This window comes from Typopeltis vanoorti, chromosome 12, assembly GCF_054136105.1.
Source record: "Typopeltis vanoorti isolate ZY-2024b chromosome 12, IOZ_Tvanoo_1.0, whole genome shotgun sequence".
NCBI classification, from domain to species: Eukaryota; Metazoa; Arthropoda; class Arachnida; order Uropygi; family Thelyphonidae; genus Typopeltis; species Typopeltis vanoorti.
This window is the reverse complement of record NC_143560.1, coordinates 3,664,830-3,687,471: the sequence shown is the minus strand read 5'-3', so window position 1 is coordinate 3,687,471 and position 22,642 is coordinate 3,664,830. Positions and strand designations below refer to the sequence as shown.

Sequence of the window (22,642 nt, the reverse complement as noted above, 5' to 3'; positions counted from 1 at the left end):
TGGAGTTCAAGTTTGGTACTATCAACATAAGAAGCCAGAATGGCAAAGAACTGAAGCTAGCTGAGGAATTGGATAAGTACCAGATTGACATAATAGGGGTGACTGAAACAAAAAAGGCAAAAACTGGAGAGATCTTTCTGAGCAATAAATACAAAATGTTATATTCAGACAATGACAATCAAGGAAAAGGAGTAGCCATAGTATTCAACACTAAATGCAAGGCTAATCTTCTTGAATGGCAGCCTGCTTAATAGAGTGATGTGGGCAAATATCAGAATGGGGAACTGGACATTGAGACTTATTTGTGCCTATGGTCCCACAGCAGGTTCTACTAAGGTAGAAGTGGAGAAATTTTTTTGGGACAAAGAGAAAGCAACTGACACAATGAAAAACGAAAAGTTGGTCCTTGTTGGGGATTTAAATAGCAGAGTAAGACATAAAAAATATTTTGGGAAAATTTGGAGAAAACAGCAAAGCTAATAATAATTAGAAACAAAGGAAGGACAGAGAAAGATTTATCATCATCATCAAATTCCTGCCAGAAAGATTTACTGACTGGCAAAATGTAGAAATAAGGCATCAAAGGACATTGTACATGTGAGGCAGATCAAAGACTCTGGAGGAAACAGATGGAGAATATATTTTGAATGAAGAAAATGCAAGGAATCACAGAGAAGATGGGGAGCCTAATGAGGGGATGGTGCAGAATATTAGTAGAGTGGAAGTGAAGGAAGCCATAAAGAGGATGAAGAAGGGAAAATTGGTGGGCCCTGACAGGATCCCAGTGGAGGCATGGAAGTCACTGGAGGAAGAGGGAATTGACCTGTGTGGGACCTGCTAATAAAAGTTTGTCAACAGGAAAACATACCTGAGGAATGGAGAGAAAGTACTCTTGTCCCCATCTACAAGGGTACAGGGGATGACCAAGACAGTAAGAATTACAGAGGAATATAAAGTTGATGTCCCACATAATGAAAATCCTAGAGAGGGTTCTTGATGGAAGACTGAGGAAGGAGGTGGAGATTGCAAAGGAGTAATTTTGCTGCATGCCTGGTTGATCGACGACAGATGAAGGAAAATTTCAAGAGAAGCAACGGGAGCTAAATTTGGTATTTATTGATCTGGAGAAAGCATATGATAGAATGCCAAGGCAATAAGTCTGGAGGTGTCTGAGGAAGAAGGTACTGTAGAAATATGTCAGGGTGGTGCAGGAGATGTACAGAAATGTGAAGACAAGAGTTCGAACCTGCTAGGAGAGACAAAGTTTTCCAGTGACAGTTGGCTTGCATCAAGGGTCAGCATTAAGTCCCTTCCTGTTTAATATTGTGAATATTGTGATGGAGGTGGTGAGAGAAGACGAGCCTTGGACTATGTTGTATGCAGATGACATCATGCTGCATGCAGAATCAAGAGAAGTGGCAGCTAAACTAGAAAGATGGAGGAAAGTACTGGAAGAGAGGGGTATGAGACTGAGCAGAAGTAAGACAGAGTATATGTGTTGCACAGTGGATGGCAGCCAGGAGACAGATCTGGAGCTGGAAGGAAATGTCATCATGAAGATCAGTGACTTTAGATACTTAGGTTCAATAATGAAAGAGGATGGTGAGGCTGAGAAGTGGGATGCAGGATACAAGCAGGATGGAAGAACTGGAGAGAGATGGAGTGCTATGTGATAAGAGGGTGCGGATCAATCTAAAAGGGAAAATCCACAGGACAGTGGTGAGACCAGCTATGACATATGCTATGGAAACTGTGGCCCAGAGGAAAAGTAACATCAGCAGGTTGGAGGTAGCAGAGATGAGAATGCTTAGGTGGATGTGCAGTGTGACCAGAAAGGATCGTCTAAGAAATGACTATGTAAGGGGGACGGTGAAAGTTACGAACTTAGGAGCAAAGATACAGGAAGCAAGGTTGAGATGGTTTGAGAGGCAAGAAATAAGAAGTCTCATTGATAATGTCATTGTTGATAGTGATGTTTTCTCCCTAGTGCAGGACACCAGAGTGTACAGAGAATATGAAATTGGAAGTGATCACTATTCAGTCTTGAGCAGGATGAAACTGAATTTCATATTGAAAAGAACATATAAGAAAGTTTTAAAGTGAATAAAAGTTAAGCAGCTCTCAGATATGTACTGTAGACTAAAATACACAAACATTATTCAAGAAAAAATGAAAGCATTTGAGAACAGGCACCAAACCTTGGAGATTCAGTGGCAAGCACTGAAGAAAACATTGATCGATTCGGCCAGAGAGGCATGTGGCTTTGTCTGCAAGGATAGAAAAATCAGAACTCCATGGTGGACACAGGAAGTTAAAGAGGCAGTGAAGGAAAAGAAGAAAGCATATCAAAATTTCCTGGCAAATAAGTCAGTTTGTGCTCTTAGAGAATACAGAAACAAATGTAAGAAAGCTAAACACTGCGTAAAATTAGCTAAACAAAAGTCGTGGGAAGACTTTGGTAAGAAAATTGAAAATAAATATCAAGAAGGTGGCAAGATATTCGAGATTGTTGAAGAAGCTCAGAAATGGAGGAAAGAGTGCTGTAAAAGGAATTACAGATGATAAAGGTGACATGAAAACTGGAGAAAAAGATATCCTTGAAGTATGGAGTAATTATTTTGAAAAATTGCTAAATGAAACAAGCAGTGATAGCACAGTGGTAAAAAACACTCAACTGGCATGCAGTCAATAATACATATCCATATTTGAAGTAGAAAAAGTCATCAAAGTCCTGAAATGTGTAAAGGCAGCAGGAGTAGATGATATTCGACAAAAAAGGCTCAAGTATGGAGGTATAAAAGTCATACAATGGCTGTACTGCATAGTGCAGAAGTTCTGGACAGAGGGACGAATTTGAGATGATTGGAGTAGAGCGCTCATAGTACCCATATATAAAAAAGGGAAATAAAACTGAATGTGAGAATTAGAGAGGTATTTCTCTACCGAGTCTTGTGGTAAAATTTACGCAAGTATATGTGAGAAATGGTTGAGAAGAATTGTGGAAGAAAGTGTTCTTGGTGAAGAACAAGCTAGATTCTGGCCAAATAAGGCTGTCAGAATCAGATTTTCACTTTACGACAAATAGCTGAGAAATCATGGGAATATAACAAAGATCTGCATTTTAGTTTTATAGATCTGGAAAAAGCATGTGACAAGTTGCCAAGAGAAAAAGCTGTTCAAAACATTACAGTTGTATGGTGTCAATCTAGCCTTATATCAAGCAATACTTAGTCTTTATTTGAGTTGTAAGTCAGCAGTTAGAATTGGGGGAAGTACAGAAAGATGGTTTAATGTTAAATCTGGTGTCAGACAAGGATGTACATTATCCCCTCTGTAATTCATTATCTATATGGATCACATTATGAAGGAAAGTGGTATTAAACCTGATATCAAAATTGGAGATGTTAATGTCAGCTCTTTGCTTTATGCGGATGATGTTATACTTCTAAATAAATCCGCTACAAGTCTGCAAGATTCTCTGACTAAATTGAATAACTGTTGTAATAGATATGGTATGGTGGTCAGCAATAAAAAGACAAAGAGAATACAAATAGGCAGAATCACTGAAAATGTCAACTGTGTTGTGAATGGAGAACCTGTGGAACAAGTAAAATATGTAAAGTTAAGCTACTTATGCACGATTTTTAGTGAAGATGGTAAATTAAATATGTTAATAGACAAGAGAATCAACAAAGCTGGTATGGTAGGAAGTCAATTGAATAAATTTATATGGAATAAGAGAGAAATTAGTCAAAACAATAAAATAGCTGTATACAATATAGTGTTCAAACCAATTTTAACTTATATATCTCAGAGCCGTGTCAGAAGTAAAACACTTGTCCAAAGACTAGAGACTGCAGATATGAGAGTCATGAGAAAGATTGAGGCATGAACAGATATCATCAATTGCAATATCATATCAAAAACAATATTAGGAAAGAACTTGACATTGTTAGCATCCAGGAAATGCATTAGCAGAGTTAATCTCAGGTGGTATAGTCACTTAAACTGAATGGGGCAAGGAAAGATTAGCCAAACAACTGTTCTCTGACAGGTTGGCAGGAAAAGACCCAGAGGAAAACCAAGATTTAGGTGGATAGATATGATAAAAAGTGCCTTAGAAGACAGAGATATAAGATCTGATAATGTTGGAATCTTGACACAAACAGACTGATTTGGAGGAAAATTGTAGATAGAAAATTAGTAATGATGTCAAATTTTCATGTAGTACTATCATATCCTTTACACCCCTTGAAGGTACTTGGCAGGAATTTGATGATGATAAGATATACTCCCTATGGAAGGAAAAATGTAACACATAATTATAGTGAAAATCTGATTATTCTGGTAACCACGATATTTAATTTACCAATTAAATCTTTGGCAGTTTTTTTCTTCAATGGCAGTTTCTTCTTGGGTTTGGATTCTATGCTATCTACAACAGGAAGCATCACTGAATTATTCCCTGATGCACTTGGACTACCTTGGATATTCCCATCTCTTTGTGTCTGATAGTTTAAGAGCTTCTTCAGTAAAAATCTAAGTATAACAATTTCATAAAATTAAGGATCCCACATTAAAAGTTATTAGGGATACAGTTTTAACATATTAAAAATTAATTTTATGATACTAGTCACAGAATTTAGAAAGGACAAAAAAAAAAAAAAAAAAAAAAAAAAAAAAAAGTGCTAGTAAAAAATAAAATTAATATTTATTAGAATAAATTTTTTACATATCTACTGTACAATATTTATGCTATTACTTTTCAGTTTATACCTATGTAAAAGCACCTAACATTTTACTTCATGTAATATTCTATTCAACACACCCAAATGCAAAAAAATTATATTAGTAGAAGCTATTTGATGAAAAGAGGTATGAGGAAAGAAAATGCTTAATTATAAGATCATTTAACCATTTAAATCGTTAAAAATTTTAAATGGAAGAGAAAGTGGAAAATGGAAGAGATAATGGAATAATCAGTGATTTCTGCTTTGTCTTCCCTATATTCCCAAATCAAAACTCAAATAAGCAGTTTGATCATTCTTTTAGTCTTTTTTTTTTTTTTTTTTAATAATTTAATCAATCAAGCTTATACTTTACATTTACTTAATTCAGTTTGCTGATGCTTCAACGTCCCTTGAGAATGCAATAATGTCTCATGATATGAGATAATGTTGATGCCTCGTCCCAAAAGATGAAGGGAGTACAGTAATTTAGTTGGGCTCCAACCATTTTTAACCTTAGCAATTACAACTTATGATTAACTGATAAGCTGAATTTAATGTTACAATTTTACATGTTGTTCATTAATAATTAATAAGTAATTAAATATAATCCAGGCTTATATATTTAATATATGTAAATTTAAATTAAAATATTTAGATCTAAATATAAGCCAGGCAACATTCTAAATTTGATTGTGATATGTCTGTTAGTGACTACACCAAGAAGAGAAAGAGTTGTATCTTTAGAATAATCACTATTCCAAGTTCAGCCTTAATGAATATTTCAAAAACACAGTCCAAATACTATCTTCTGATAGTCCTCCTGCCAAAATCCTAACATCAGTGCAGAGAGTCTGTTTCCATTCTATACATAGAAATATTTCCATCAAGATTGCTACCCCACTCGAGTCATAATATTAAAGTAACTTTCTCAACTATTCAAATAGTTCATATCCTCCTCAGATCTCTGAAAGACAGCAACCCCTTCTATAACGGATTTACTATCTCTGTACCATCTTGGTGGGGATATTCCAGTGTCAGATATGATTGATGGAAGAATAGAGGTAGATGAACTGGAAATGCTTATGATATTGCAGAACTATAATGCAAATACAACCATGGGATCAGATGACATAAGCTGTGTATAATGAGAATGTGCAAGGAAACTGGCATGTCTTCTAACCAAGCTGTTTAATTTGAGCCTCAGTTCTGGGAAGATGAATGGAGAGTGAAAAGAGAGCAAAACAGTTGCAGAGCATTATGGAGTGTGCAAGATAGAAGTTGCAAATTACAAGCAATCAGAAGAGTGGCAGTTGAAATACTGTAGAAGTTAGTAAAAGACAGAATTCAGGACTGGATTGAGAAAAATATGATACTTTACAGGGAGCAACATAGTTTTGTGAAGTGTAGGTCTTGCCTTAGTAATCTGTTTACTTTTTATGATAAGGTGACAGCTGAGCTGGATAAAGGAAATGGCTACACTGATACTGTTGAACTTTACAAAGGCATTCAACAGGATTTCACATAGAACTCTGTTCTACAAATTGAAGCAAATGGGAGTGGATATGAAGCTGCTGATTTTTTCATTTATTTATTATTTTTTATATGGGTTCCACCCATGAGGTTACTGTAAAACTACAGTACATTCATATGTATTTATTTATTTATTTATTTTTATTCTTTTTTTTTTACCAAATCTGGAACTCTGCTCTAGAGACCAAACATGGAACTTTTTTCAAGCCAATTCAAGGCTTGAGAAAAGTTCCATAGTGGTCTCACTCCCCATGCCTATTGAAGAGCGAGACCACCTCCCAATAAGCATGAGGAGGTGGTCTCACCAACATCCAAGTACATGGCTGGATTCAAACCTACATCCTGTTGATTGGAGAGTGGATATGCTAACCCCCTCAGCCAACCAGACTGGCAATTTGGAAAAGGTAGTGGTTAATAGGCAGATATCAATGAGTGGTGCATGGGGAAGCTTAGTCAGAGAGAAGGTAGGTGACTAATGGTGTACTGCAGGGCTCCGTACTGGATATTCTGCTGTTTAATTTACTATATAGATATGAGAAATGATTTAAAGGGAAATATTCGTTTGTCTGCTGATGATACAAAGCTGAACACAGTGATAATCAATGATGATGATGTTAAGATCCTGAAGGATGGCTTAAAGAGACTGGCAGTACAGAGAAAGATAAATGACTTCCAGTTTAACATGGCCAAATGTAAGGTTATGTGGTGGATGGTGTGTTCAGGCTGGTTTGCAGAATGAAAAACTTTAACACCTCCATATGAGATTGGCTAACTTATCTTCAGCTGAAAAAACCTTTAAATAGGTTGTTTTGGATTCAAACCAGAAAAATAGCTGAGTCTCAGCTATTTTTCTGCTCCCAGACTGTTCACACTTCACTCGTGAAAATTATTTTTGAAATATATTTAAATTTTTAAACGATGCAATTGTTGACTCATTTTTTATAAAATGCATCAACAATTGCATGATTGTTTACCTTACTGGCCATTATGGATCAAATATGCATCCTCATACGCTTCGTATCCATCATATATTTCAATGTAATATCAAAGGTATTACAATTTTAACATGCACTTCGCATCCATGATAAATTTGACGTCTTGGCCGGTAGCGTGGTTAAGCTTTCATGTCCAAGTTACTCCTATCCTATTTCCTCAGCCATGTGGCTGGTGGGGATAGCTATATGCTACCATACTAAGGAGATGATTATGAGCAAGGTGGTTTCTTGTTGCCTACCTTGCCGTAGTATATTTCGAAGGTGCCTGTTTAGAGGGATAAAAAACCCAAGTTACCAGGAAGGGGGGGGGGGCTTCCACCTCTGTACAAAACCAGTTAACTCACCTTTAGTTGAAAGAGACCAGATAAAGGTTCCTCAGATCACTGACAGGAATCGAACCCAGGTCTTTCCGACCAAAGGGCTTTGTCTATACTGACTGAGCTACAGAAGCTTCCCAAGTTTCTCATCCATCTGACTTTTATAGCCACAGAATGTTTTTCAAAATTATTCCAAATGCTTACATGCACAATATTTTGAATATCAACTGATGAACCCTTTGTCAAGGTATATAAGAACTAATAGTAAATTAAAAATTTTTGCGTCATCTGAATACACAACAATACTGAAATATCTTTTACTTCTGGTACAGGCCCACATATCCAAAGTAAGACTAAAATGGTAATTTAATTCTGCTAATTCTTTAAGTTTGGATATATATATATATATATATATTTTTTTTTTTTTAAATGCTCATATAGACTCGGCCAGCCAGGCTGGCTGAGTGGTTAGCGTATCCGCTCTCCAGCCAAAGGGCTGTGGGCTCAAATTCTTCGGCTGTAGGTTGTTTGTGATTGTCTGTGGAAATAGTGGTGGTAGATGGCGTTGGTGTAGTTGCAGTCAGTTGGTGGATTGAGTGGTGGAGACATGAGTTGTAGAGCAGGTGCCCTGCCTCAATGAGTCTTTGGACTCCCTGGAGGTGTCAAATAATAATATGTTTCCATAATTAACTTTAAGATTCTGGCTGGTACTTTGGTAATATATAATTCTACTTTGAAATCGATTCACATATAAAGAACTACTGGCAGTGTGTCTCATTAATAAGTAGACAATGTTGCCAAGAAGTTGCTAATCAGGCATTGGAATTTCATAACATCAGTGGTCCCATTTTTAATCCTCCCAAGTATACAAATTGACATCCAATCTAGATACTAATCTCACTTAATTTTTCTTGTTTTCAAAAGGTTACAATTGACTGAGCCTGTGTAGCTCAGCGGATGTGGCGTTTGCACACCGCCGCGCTTGGCCGCACGAAGGAAGACTTGGTTTCGAGTCTAGTCGGCGACTAGAGGAAATTTTTCTAAGCCTTTTTTCGACCGGTTCCCGAGTTAGTCGATCTCTGGAATGGGCAAGCAGGTTTTTCCTCCCGGAAACTCGGGTTTTTCGTCCTGTAAACTCAAGAAAATCGACCGTAGAACCCACATTATTTCAGACATTAAATATATTGTGTTAGGGTTAGGGACCACGAGATGGCGGCACATTTGAGCCATCTCTCTTCACTGCGTACCGCTTAATTAGTGATAGCCTTGGGCCATCTGTCTCTGATTGGGTACCAGTGGAGATTGAACTGTCCACTCAGTCTCCAAAAGGTTAGATAGGGCTAAATGGCCTCGCCTACTCCCGTATACGGGAATAAAAAGGCGTTAGCTGATTTTTTTTTTTTTTTTTTTACAATTGACTGATCAGCCTTAATTCTTATCAGTAGATCGGGAAATAAATAACATTTATTTCCTAATCTATTTGATGGTTTCAAATTTTCCTCAGCTTTTTTTTTTTTTAAATGTGATTTATGCATACATTCTAAATACTCAAACACCGAGAAACTGCATGCTTCTCAGTGTTTGATATACCACTGTCACTAGTTTCATCCCTTACACGAAATCTGCTTTATACAATAAACAGACTGAGCTACTTCCTCATTTTTACATATCTTAAAGTGTTTCCAAACTTCCAATTGATTTATTTTCATTTTTGAAGCCAAATTAAAAATTTTTAAATTACAATGACAAAAGCATAGAGCAAAAAGACTTCAATTTGGCATAAGTAAAATATAAAAATGGAGGATATTATGGATCTATCAATATTTTATAGCTAAATAAAGAAAGAAACTTTAAAAAGTTTGGAAATTTACCAGAGATTTTATCAGATTATAACCTTCAGCACTGGAGTTGCCTTGGTTTGCACCACTTAAGATGTACCTACTGAGAATTCACTTATGATGAATAAACTTTCTGACATACAATTGTTACAGTATTGAGAGAATTTTTGTCCTTTCTCTAAGTTTCTGATGAGAACTAGCAATTTGAAATAGCTGCCAGGCAAAACCTGATTTAAGCACTAATATAAAAGGCAAATATATGGGCTCCTGGGCAGAGCTAGTGTCTTTTAAGTAGTGAAAACCAAGGCAACTCTGAAGTAGACAGCTATATGCTCAAAAGCCCTCTAGTAAAGTTCGAAATGTTTAAGTTGTTTCTTTCTACATTTTGCTATAAAATATGGATAGATCCATAATCTTCTCCATTTATACATAATGAAAATATAAAATAATAATTGTCACATGGGTTCTAAGAAGATGGGAAGATAGTTGAAAAGATTCAGCAGCAGATTGAGATTGTGGTTTTCAGAGTTCATGGAATAGATGGAGCATTGTAGATATGATAGAGGCATCGCTAACCAACTTTGTTTCATTTCTTTCTTTCTTTTTTTTCCCATTGCAGTACAAAATTATAATGTTAACTTTTGTATCTGTTTTTCAGATACTTTGACATGTTCATGATATCTTTGACATGTTCACCTCTACAGATTTATTTCCTGATCTTTCTTTATATTCTTCATAGCAAATATCTCAATAAATTTTATAGACACTTGGTTGTTCTTCAGTGATGTTTGCATGTGTATGTATATTTCTTGATCTTTTTGAAGTTTTATGAATGGAATAAACTTTTTTTTAAACAGCTTGAGGGCCATTTTAATTCCATCATACTTTAAAATACGTACTGTTTGTTCTTTATTCATAGGAGAGTCACTACACCATTGTGTTGTGAGTTTAACGATGACTGGTGTGTGTTAGTATATATTCCTCAACATTTTTTTTTTTCATTGAATTTTAATAAACCCAAAGACCATTTTATTATAGTGCAAAATTTGCCATAGAGAGGGTAGAAGGTGATTTTGATTAGATCATTCTGTCTGCATTATTATACTTATGACTGTTTAATTGTAAGGGTTGCATGGTTTTGAAAGCTTTTATTTTTATTTTATTGTATGCTGTATTGTACATCATTGCACTGATGTGTAAAACAATCATGGGCAATTTCAAAATGCATTCGCTTCATAGAATGTGAAATTTATGGAGAAAATGAAACTGGAGAATGGGTTTGTCATAAGTTTTTTTGAAAGCAAATGCCAGAAATGGGAGGAGAGAGAGAAGAATGATAGCAGTGAGTTAAAAAACAAAATACATGACAATGCGATTGGTGGGATTGATGTTGTAAACAGTATGAACGGGCTAGAATGAAACAGTAGACAATGAAGGAATGACTAAATGGTAATGGAAAAGATAGAGCACTTATATGGGGTTCTCTACAGAACAGAATGTGGAAGAAGGGGGGGGGGGGGTACAAGGGCTGAGAAAGCAGAGTATGAAAGAGCAAAAACATGAGAATAAGGATTGAATTTTGTATAGTGATTCATTGATAAGAGGAGTGCTTGAAGAGAGTGTGACAAAACTGCGTTTTTCTGGTGCCAAGATTAAGGATGTTAGTAATGCAGTAAGAATGCAAACAGTGAAGGTGAAAGAGATGCATATTGTGGCTGGCACAAATGATTTAGCACACATGTGGTGGCAGAAGAGTGAGAAAGTAATATTTAAGTCTCTCTTGCCACTGTATTATAGAGGCAAGCTATGATTGCAAATGAGCGAGTGCATTGATTGTGCAGGAGGAATGGTGCATGGAGTTCGTGGATGTGAGGAATAATTTTGATGGAAGGAAAGATTTATATAAAGTAGATGGATTCCTCTTGATTGGATTTGGGGTCAGGAGTCTTGAGAAAGTGTGGTTTTCAGTGAGAGTTTGGAAGTGCAGATTTGGAGAAACTAGAATGTTTAGGGATGGGGGTGGGGTGTAGGTTAGCATTGGTCCTCTATGAAAGAACTAAAAAAGACCAGGACCTGGACCAATGCTAACCTAGTAAGCGAGAGAGTGACTTAATGCTGAATGTAGCACCTGAAGGTAACTTTAGTCAGCTAAAGAACACAAGGTGTAAGGGAGGTTGTGGGATGAAAGGGGAGGGGTATTGCAGTTTATGTATACTAATGCCTGAAGTATTCGAAATAAAGTTAATATAATTGGATGATATGGTCATTGGAACAGAATGTAAGGGAATATAGTGTCTTCAAAGAGAACAGAAGGAACAGGATGGGGAGGGGTTTTGCTAACAATAGCAAAGGAATTGAAGCTAAAAAGAGTATAATTACTTTAGGGGTAAAGGGATGCAGAGTGAAGTTCATTTAAGACTATCTGGTGTGAGATAAAGACCAAAAGGATGAAATATATCATTGACTGCTTCTATAATCTAGGAGGGGGGGGGGGGGATATAATAGAGAATGTAGATGACATTCATTCGCAAATTAGCAATGAGTATAGGTTGAGTAACTTATAAGGGACACAGATTGGGAAGAAAAATGGTCACAAAAAGGGAAGAAATGGAATTTAGCTGCTAAGAGATAATTGCATAAGACAGCATGTAATGGAGGAGATATGAAGTTTGAGTGTGCTGGATCTGGTTAAAGTATCAGAGAACTTAACAGTAATTAATCTAGCTATGCTATCTATACTTGGGAAAAGTGATCATGTAGTCTTGAATTGGGAGATTACCAGACATGCAGAATTTTCTGTTAAGAAGGGATATATATGAGGAATTACAAAGAAGGTAATCATGAAAAGACCAGGAGTCAGTTTTGAGCAGTGCCATGGCATAAGAATTGGAAGGGGAAGAGATGGTGATGGTGGTCAAGGCATGTTTGAAGAAAGCAGTATCAAACCGTTGTTAGATCCTAAATGAAGGAATCTTAGAAAGAAATCATTCATTTAGAGTCTAACATATAAAACTTGCTGGCAAAGAGAAATACCTACACATCAGTTGTAATTAAAAGTGAAACATCTTCACTTTATGTTAAATGTATTTTTTTATCTCAAGTACCTTATATGTAAGCTGTTGTGATTATATTAAGATTTCATTTTTAATGTCTTCCTGTTTTGGTGGTTCGGAAGTTAGCAGGCAGTTTCGCGTAAGGGGGGGGGGGATGAAGTCTGTAAAAAAATGTCGGACTGCAAGTGTTCTTAAAATGAAGTAGGATTCTATGCAAAGCTGAAGGTAAAAATTCCAGTCCTAGCAGAATAAAGCCATCGGTGAAAAGTCCCATCGAGTTGTTCCTGAAACGCAAAGATTTGAGTCCGTTTTCGGCAGAAGGAATGAAGATAGCGTAACCCCTACGTTGGCGTATGGACAGCCAATAGATGAGGTATCCAGACATACACGTGTCTGTGGTGCAGAACGATGCAGAAAAAGCTCGGTAAGGTGCAATTACTCTAATTTTGTGTGAAAGTTCATTAGAAAAGAGAAGATTGTTTACGAATGTGAAATTAAGAACTGTATTCTAAAGAATTCTGTGGAAGTCTCTATTTAGAAAGTTAACCTCCTTTGAGAGTAAGAATTGTTTGGAAGAGATCTTTTGTAATTTTGTATGTGATAGGATTAACTTGATACGATAAGAATAGTAGAATTTAGTATCTCAGTAACATTAGAATGTTTGTTAGTTTTCTCTTGAGAGTAATACTACTGAAAGCTTAACTTCATATCATTTGCTATTTATCCCAATATGCAGTTACTGTGTTTAGCCTGCTTTATAAGATTTAATTAATTTAGAAAGTGTTAACATCTTAATTCGAGTTTTATTTAGTATTGAGCATAACTGAGTGCATGAATTTTGTATTGTGTTTTAGATATTCCAATAAACATGTCATATTTACCTGAACCTGAGTCATGCCTAATTATGATTCCAACTTACCACTTATAAAAATAGAACCTATTTTGGTGGGAAGGATTTAGAGAGTGAATATAATAATAGATTTAGGTCACGACTGCAATAATCTGAATCTATACGGCAGTTTAAATAAGATATTGTGTAAGTAAGCTAAGAAGCTAGTATTGTCTCCCTGAGTAAGGATCTTTTCTACTATAGGATACTGGCTGGCGCAGCAAAATATAAATTCGCCAGTATCCGAAGAGGAAACAATCCTAGATATAAGAATAAGATTAAAGTGAGAGAAGAAAGAATAAATAACGAAAGGTACATATATAACAATAGAGCAGCCAGTAGGATTTTGATTATATAAGGTTTTAGGTAAGAAAGGATAGATTTAAGTAAACAACTAATTAAGCATAAATCATATAGAAACATCGATATAACAATGGAACATCAATATAACACTGTATACCTAGAATCAGAAGGATAAATCAGGTAGGAGTTAGATGGATGAATAGCATCATTAAGCAGGAGTTGCAGACAAAGAAATGGAGAGAATATAAAGAAAAAAAGGTGGTCAGTATGCCTATGAGCAGTACAAGATACATGCAAGAAGAGTAATCTATATGGTAAGGAAGGTCAAAGCTAGTTATGAGAGAAAGCTGGTTGATGAGGCCAAAAGAAATCTTATAGTGCTTTTGCTATGTGGCAAGTGAGGAGGAATGACCGTGGAAGGATGACTTTAATAAGTCCTGATGGTAGGGAGGTAAATGAAGCAAACCAAATAGTTGAATTAAAGTGATCATTTTGAAAGGGTGTACCATCTGGGTGATGTTGCAATACCAAATTTAACATTCACTGATGATAGAATAGAGGTTGAAGAAAAGGAATTAGAATATTGCAGAACCTCAATGAGAACATGGTCATGGGATTAGATGCCATATTGGCCTATGTATTATGCAAGTATGTAAGGAATGGAATTTATGAGCTCCTCTGACCAAACTGTTTAATTAAGTCTAAGCCTGAGGATACACGCCAACCAGTTGGGTCATCAATGTAAACATTAAGTTTTCCCATTTTAACAATAGGATTCTTACATTTACGTTCTCTTAGTCCACATTTACTAAAACTTTTATCATTGTTTTAAGCAGTTGCAACAATATTGTGCATGATAAGTTTAGTTTGTGGTTTTTCTCAGTGTTTAATACACCATTGTCACCAAATTTAATCATTTTAATCTTAGCATGTAATAGATTTATGCAACTTCTTTTCACTGGAGCAACAGCACCATTATTTTGAATTTTATCTGCCATTATTAACAACAGTAAATTAAAATAATAGTTATGAACAGTTTGTAAATCACAGTAAAACACCAAAATACAGAGAGATGCAGTAAATAGGTTTCCTGTCCCAAGAATTTTCTAATCTTTCTTGTCATAAGTTCCTGGAAAAACAGCTTGAGATTTGAGATCTTTCATAAAATTAAATTTACAAATTTAAAAAAAAAAAGTGTAATTTATTATAATTTTTAATTTTAATAAAACTATTATTGTATCATATAGGTTACAGATGATGGTTAAAATTTTACTATGTATTAATGAAACTATTCACTGACTGGAATAAACATTATGTTATTAATTATTTTATATATTGATTTCTGTTTCTTTTAAATATAATACAATAAAATTTTACTAAGTAATTTAAGGAAATTACAACATCAACTAGGATATACATTAAAATAAATTTTAATATACTTCAATATTTTGGCAACGTCACATTGCCATTTTCAAGAAACTTAAGAACAAGACAGGTGCACGCAGGCACAACAAACATTAAATGAGGAAGAAGCAGGAAGCTATTATTTCTCCTAAAGTCCTGATGGTGCCCCCCAGCAGGCAATGTTGGTATTCTTGGGCGATTGGTCCGAAGGTCATCTGATGTAGGTTTCCCAAATTTGAGGCAGTCTTATACAGCCAACGTTGTTGAGGTTTGGATTGTTTCTTAGGGCTGAAGCTGATTCCATGAAAAGCCTTTCATATTTGTATTTACTACTGTGTACTATCATGGCTTTCTTCCACTGTATTCTATGGCAGGTATCCAACACATGGTCAGCAAGACCAGAGTGGCTGTATTGGTGAAACCGGATGTAGTCCTTATGTTCTGAAATTCTGATATTGGCTGTCCTGCTGTTTGGCCAAAGTAGGACAGCTTACAGCTGCAAGGGACCTGGTATACACCAGGTAGGTCTGGGGGGGGGGTCTTCAGTAGAGTGGATAAGGGATGCCAATTTTTTACATGGTCTGTAACGAGAAGTTAAGTCGTGTTTTTTTTTAGGATTTTTGTAATTTTTCTGAGGTGGTTATATAGGGTATGGTGATGGATTTAGAATCCTTGTTGTTGTTGGCGGTGGTGGTGGTGGGGGGGTTGAGGTTTACTGGTTTCAATATTTTTTGGATTTTTTTGGGGAAAGGGGGGGGAGAAGCCATTCGCTGAGAAAGTGTTGAGAATGTGGTTTAGTTCTGTGGTTAGGGCATTGTCATTTGAACAGATAAGTTTAGCCCTGTTGTGTAGTGTCTTAATGACTCCATATTGTTGCGAGGAGGGGTGTTGGGATTGTTGGTGACTGTATCTGCCTGTATGGGTGGGTTTTCTATAGACTGAGAAAACCAAGGTTCCATCAGGCTGGCAGGTGACTACTGTGTCTAAGAAAGGAAGGCAGTTGTTTTTTCCCTCTTCCAGGGTGAATTTGATTCTGGGGTGTTGGTTGTTTATATGTGTTAGGAAGGAGAGGAGTGCATCAGAGCCATGTGGCCAAATAGCGAACACATCATCAACATAGTGAAGCCAAATGGTTGGTTTTTGTGGGGCAGAGTAGAGAACCCATGGCTGTCCCCTCTATTTGTTTGTAGAATTTTCCTTGCCAAACAAAATAGCCTGAGTTCATTGTGAACTGAAAAAAGGCTGTGATATCGGGAGAAAATTTAGCTTGGATTAACTCTAAGGATTCTTTGAGTGGGACATTTGTGAATAAGGAGGCGACATCAAAACTGACCATTATGTCAGTGTGTTTGAGTGTAAGGTTTTCTATGCTTGCTTTGAAGTGGGCTGAGTTTTTTTATGTGTGAAGGTGTTATGCCAGTATAGTGTGAGAGAGCTTTGGCCAAATGTTTAGCTAGTTTGTATGTGGGGAAATCAATGCCATCCACTACGGGACGTAATGGCACATTTTCTTTATGTATTTTTGGGAGTCCATAAATACGGGGAGGTATGGAGTTAAATGGTTTTAATTTGTTAGTGATTTCCACAGGCCAAGAAGTGACCTTCATAAGGAGCCTGTGGAATTTTCTAATTTGTGAGTTGGTGGGATTGTACTCGATAGGGAAGTAAGTAGCCCGATTTAACAATAAAGCTTTCAGCTTATCTGTGTAATCCTTTTGGTTAAGCAATACTGTGGCGTTCCCTTTATCAGCTTTGGTGATTATTATTTTCTTGTTTTTCTTTAGGGGTGTCATTCTTTGGGGGTGCTTAAGGGTCAAAGCTGTATAACTGAGAGGAGACCTCCACATAGCCTTTAAAGGAATGCGGAGAACCGACCAGGGCTTCTGACCTAATGTCCAATCCTCACCTTCTCGTGGTGCACCCTGTTGGGTATCTACTTTGATACTGAACGAACGAGGATGGGCTGGCAATTTGGGATTTAGCCGACCAAATTGTATTCTTATTGGTTAAACCAAAATAAAAAATGATGGTACAACATGACAAAATTTCATGCCGGCTGGGGCGTCGCCCGGTTAAACAAGGCCCCCGTTGTTTTCGCCAGGGAACCAGGGCGAACAGCGAAAAGTCAGCTACTGGAACAAATATGAAAACAAACCCCAACTCAACATCACCAGAGTTAAAGATCGGTACTATCAACGTAAGAAGCCTGAATGGCAAAGAAATGGAGCTAGCTGAGGAATTAGATAAGTACCAGATCGACATAATAGGGGTGACTGAAACAAAAAAGACCAAAACTGGTGAGATCTTCCTGAGCAATAAATACAAAATGTTATATTCAGGAAATGACAATCAAGGAAAAGAAGGAGTAGCCATAGTATTCAACACAAAATACGAGGCTAATCTTCTTGAATGGCAGTCAGTCTCAAGTAGAGTAATCTGGGCAAATATGAGAATGGGGAACTGGACAATGAGACTTATTTGTGCCTATGGTCCCACAGAAGGTTCTACTAAGGTAGAAGTGGAGGAATTTTTTGAGGCTTTAGAAAAAGCAACTGACACAATGAAAAAGGAAAAGTTGGTCCTTGTTGGGGATCTAAATAGTAGAGTAGGAAATGATTGTGAGACATACAAAAATATTTTGGGAAAATTTGGAGAAAAGAGCAAAGCTAATAATAATGGCAAATATCTGTTGGATTTCTGCTCAGGACATGGACTGGTTATTACTAACACCATGTTCCAACATAAAAATGTGCACAAATTCACATGGAGAGAAGAGGCTAGGAATAAGAAAAGTCTCATTGACTATGTTATTGTTGATAGTGATGTTTTCTCCCTGGTGCAGGACACCAGAGTGTACAGAGGATTTGAAATTGGAAGTGATCACTATTTAGTCTTGAGCAGGATAAAATTGAATTTCATATTGAAAAGAATAACATGTAAGAAAGTTTTAAAGCAAATAAAAGTTGAGCAGCTCTCAGATGTGAACGGTAGACTAAAATACAGAAATATTATTGAAAAGAAAATGAAAGAGTTTGAGAACAGGAATCAAACCTTGGAGATTCAGTGGCAAACTCTGAAGGAAACATTGATTGATTCTGCCAGAGAGGCATGTGGTGAGGTTGTGTGAAAGGATAAAAAAATCAGAACTCCCTGGTGGGCACAGGAAGTTAAAGAGGCAGTGAAGGAAAAGAAGAAAGCATATCAAAAGTTCCTGGCAAATAAGTCAGCTTTTACTCTTCCAGAATACAGAGACAAATGTAAGAAAGCTAAACAGTGTGTAAAACTAGCTAAACAAAAGTCATGGGAGGACTTTGGCAAGAATATAGAAAATAAATATCAAGAAGGTGGCAAAATATTCTGGAGGTTGTTGAAGAAGCTTAGGAATGGAGGAAAGAGTGCTGTAAAAGGAATTAGAGATGATAAAGGTGAAATGAAAACAGGAGAAAAAGATATCCTTGAAGTATGGAGTAATTACTTTGAAAAACTGCTAAATGAAACAAGCAGTGATGACAGCATAGTGATAAAAAACACTGACCAGGCATGCAGTCAGGAATACATATCCATACTTGAAGTAGAAAAAGCCATCAAAGGCTTGAAATGTGGAAAGGCAGCAGGAGTTGATGATATTCGACCAGAAATGCTGAAGTATGGTGGTATAAGAGTCTTACAGTGGCTGCACTGCATAGTTCAGAAAGCCTGGACAGAGGGACGAATTCCCGATGATTGGAGTAGAGCTCTCATAGTACCCATATATAAAAAGGGAAATAAAACTGAATGTGAGAATTACAGAGGTATTTCCCTACTGAGTGTTCCTGGCAAGATCTATGCAAGTATACTTGAGAAACGGTTGAGAAGAATTGTGGAAGAAAAGCTTGGTGAAGAACAAGCTGGATTCAGGCCAAATAGAGGCTGTCAGGATCAGATCTTCACTTTACGACAAATAGTCGAGAAAGCATGGGAATATAACAAAGATCTGTATTTAAGTTTTGTCGATTTGGAAAAGGCATATGACAAGGTGCCAAGAGAGAAGCTATTCAATACGCTGCAGTTATATGGTGTCAATGGGGCATTATATCAAGCAATACTTAGTCTTTATTTGAGTTGTGAGTCAGCAGTTAGAATTGAAGGAAGTACAGGAAGATGGTTTAATGTTAAATCTGGTGTGAGACAAGGATGTACATTATCCCCTCTGTTATTCATTATCTATATGGATCACATTATGAAGGAATGTGGTATTAAACCTGATATCAAAATTGGAGATGTTAATGTCAGCTCTATGCTTTATGCGGATGATGTTATACTTCTAAATAAATCCGCTACAAGTCTGCAAGATTCTCTGACTAAATTGAATAGCTGTTGTAATAGATATGGTATGAAGGTCAGCAATAAAAAGACAAAGACACTGAAAATAGGCAGAATCATTGAAAATGTCAACTGTGTTGTGAATGGAGAACCTGTGGAACAAGTAAAACATTTCAGCTACTTAGGCACAATTTTTACTGAAGATGGTAAACTAAATATAGAAATAGACAACAGAATCAGCAAAGCTGGTTTCGTGGGAAGTCAATTGAATAAATTCATATGGAATAAGAAAGAAATTAGTCGGAACACTAAATTAGCTGTATACAAGACTGTGTTCAAACCAATTTTAACTTATGGATCTGAGAGCTGGGTCAGAAGTAAAACACTTGACCAAAGACTAGAGACCGCAGATATGAGAGTCCTGAGAAAGATTAGAGGTGTGAACAGATGGCATCAATGGCAATATCATATTAAAAATGAGGATATTAGGAAAGAACTTGACATTGACAGCATCCAGGAATGCATTAGCAGAGCTAATCTCAGATGGTATGGTCACTTAAATAGAATGGGAGAGGAAAGATTAGCAAAACAAGTGTTCTCTGCCAGGTTGGCAGGAAAACGACCCAGAGGAAGACCAAGATATAGGTGGATTGATACGGTACAAAGTGCCTTAGATGATAGAAATATAAGATCTGATAATGTTGGAGTCTTGACAAGTAACAGACTGATTTGGAGGAAAATTGTAGATAGGAAGTTAGTAATGATGTAATTTTTTCATGTAGTACTGTCATATCCTGTACACCCCTTGAGGGTACATGGCAGGAATTTGATGATGATGATGATGTTTTTCTTTAATTCCAGTAGAGATTTAATTTCCTTACTGGGCATATTGGCTTTTGGTGGTTTAGCTTTGGTCAGAACACAAGCTACATCTAGTGTAATATCGTTGGCGACGTGGTTTGGAAGGTGTCGTATCCCACATTCAATTCTTATCATAATATCTTCAGCAGGTATTCTTCTGGGTGTGATGACGAAGTTGTGGCCATGTGCGAGGGCGTTGAGTGCTTCAGGTTTTACACTAAATGACGAAAGGTTGACTACCGTTTCTGTAGGAAGTTGTGGTTTCAAGATAGAGTTCTTTTTTAAATTTTCAAATTTTTTGATGGGTCGATCTTGTACTTTTTTAAATGCTTTCTCCGATTTTTATACAACGAGATGTTGTATAAAATAGATCAAATTTCGTGGCTTAAGGTGCTCAAAAGGTCATCTTCGAGTGCCTGTATAGCTAAGTTAGCATCATTCAGGAAACAGCGAGTCGCAGCAATTTGTTCTCTGAGTAAGGCTTGGCTGGCATGGTTATAAATACGAAGAGACTTTTGCGAAGAGAAACGGTGCTTGAATTTCACACAGTTAGGAATTACCTTTTTATCCCGGCAGCGTTTTAGGAAGGCTAGACGATTCAGTTGTCTTGATAGCTTTAACTTCATTTTACCGTAATTGCGTGCTTTATGCGCGATATCATCTCCGTGGATTATCGTAATTCTCGTGGAAAGGCTTAGATGTTGGTCATGCATTTTTTACTAAGTAATTTAAGGAAATTACAACGTCAACTAGGATATACATTAAAATAAATTTTAATATACTTCAATATTTCAACAACGTCACGTTGCCATTTTCAAGAACCTTAAGAACAAGACATGTGCATGCAGGCATAACAAACAGTAAAAGAGGAGGAAGCTATTATTTCTCCTAAAGTCCTGATGGTTCCCCATAGTGGGCAATGTTGGTATTCTTGGGCTGAAGGTCTTCTGATGTAGGTTTCCTAAATTTGAGGCAGTCTCATGCAGCCAAATTTGTTGAGGTTTGGATTGTTTCTTAGGGCTGAAGCTAATTGGATGAAAAGCCTTTCATAATTGTATTTACTACGGTGTACTATTGTGGCTTTCTTCCACTGTATTCTATGGCAGGTATCCAACGCATGGTCAGCAAGACCAGAGTGGCTGTATTGGTGAAACCGGATGTAGTCCTTGTGTTCTGAACTGAATTTCCTAAATGTTCTCAATTTCCTTAAATTTCTTAGTGAAAAATGCATAACCAATGTCTAAGCCTTTCCACGAGAATTACGATAATCCACGGAGATGACATTGCACGTAAAGCACGCCATTATGGTAAAATGAAGTTAAAGCTATCAAGACAACTGAATCGTCTCGCCTTCCTAATACGCTGCCAGGATAACCAAGTAATTCCTAACTGTGTGGAATTCAAGCACTGTTTCTCTTCGCAAAAGGCTCTTCGTATTTATAACTGTGCCAACCAAGCTGTACTCAGAGAATAAATTGCCACGATTCGCATTTCCTGAATGATGCTAATTTAGCTATACAGGCACTCGAAGATGACCTTTCAAGCACCTTAAGCCACGAAATTTGATGTATTTTATACAACATCTCGTGCACTGCAGCGGAGAAAGCATTTAAAAAAGTACGAGATTGACACATCAAAAAATTTGAAAATTTAAAAAAGAACTCTATCTCGAAACCACAACTTCCTACTGAAACGGTAGTCAACCTTTCGTCATTTAGTGTAAAACCTGAAGCACTTGACACCCTCGCATGTGGCCACAACTTCGCCATCACACCCAGAAGAACACCTACTGAAGATATTATGATAAGAATTGATACGACACCTTCCAAACCACGTCGCCAACAATATTAGACTGGATGTAACTTGTGTTCTGACCAAAGCTAAACCACCAAAAGCCAATATGCTCAGTAAGGAAATTAAATCTCTACTGGAATTAAAGAAAAACAAGAAAATAATAATCACCAAAGCTGATAAAGGGAACACCACAGTATTGCTTAACCAAAAGGATTACACAGGTAAGCTGAAAGCTTTATTTTTAGATCAGGCTACTTACCTCCCTATCGAGTACAATTCCACCAACTCACAAATTAGAAAACTCCACAGGCTCCTTAAGAAGGTCACTTCTTGGCCTGTGGAAATCACTAACAAATTAAAACCATTTAACTCCATACCTCCCCGTATTTATGGACTCCCAAAAATACATAAAGAAAATGTGCCATTGCGTCCCGTAGTGGATGGCATTGATTTCCCCACACACAAACTAGCTAAATATTTGGCCAAAGCGGTCTCACACTATACTGACAACACACCTTCACACATAAAAAACTCAGCCCACTTCAAAGCCAGCATAGAAAACCTTACACTCAAACACACTGACATAATGGTCAGTTTTGATGTCGCCTCCTTATTCACAAATGTCC

The 22,642-nt window shown here is 36.8% G+C and overlaps 1 protein-coding gene across 3 annotated transcripts in view; it reads right to left on the bottom strand.

The window, feature by feature from the left end:
- Positions 1 to 22,642, bottom strand: part of LOC150100550 (transforming growth factor beta regulator 1) — a 166,184-nt gene that overhangs the window by 108,707 nt on the left and 34,835 nt on the right. For all 3 annotated transcript variants that reach the window (XM_090401904.1, XM_090401902.1, XM_090401903.1), the window contains one exon: positions 4,370 to 4,539. In XM_090401904.1, the coding sequence (XP_090258030.1) occupies positions 4,370 to 4,539 (170 nt within the window). The remainder of the gene's footprint in view (positions 1 to 4,369; positions 4,540 to 22,642) is intronic.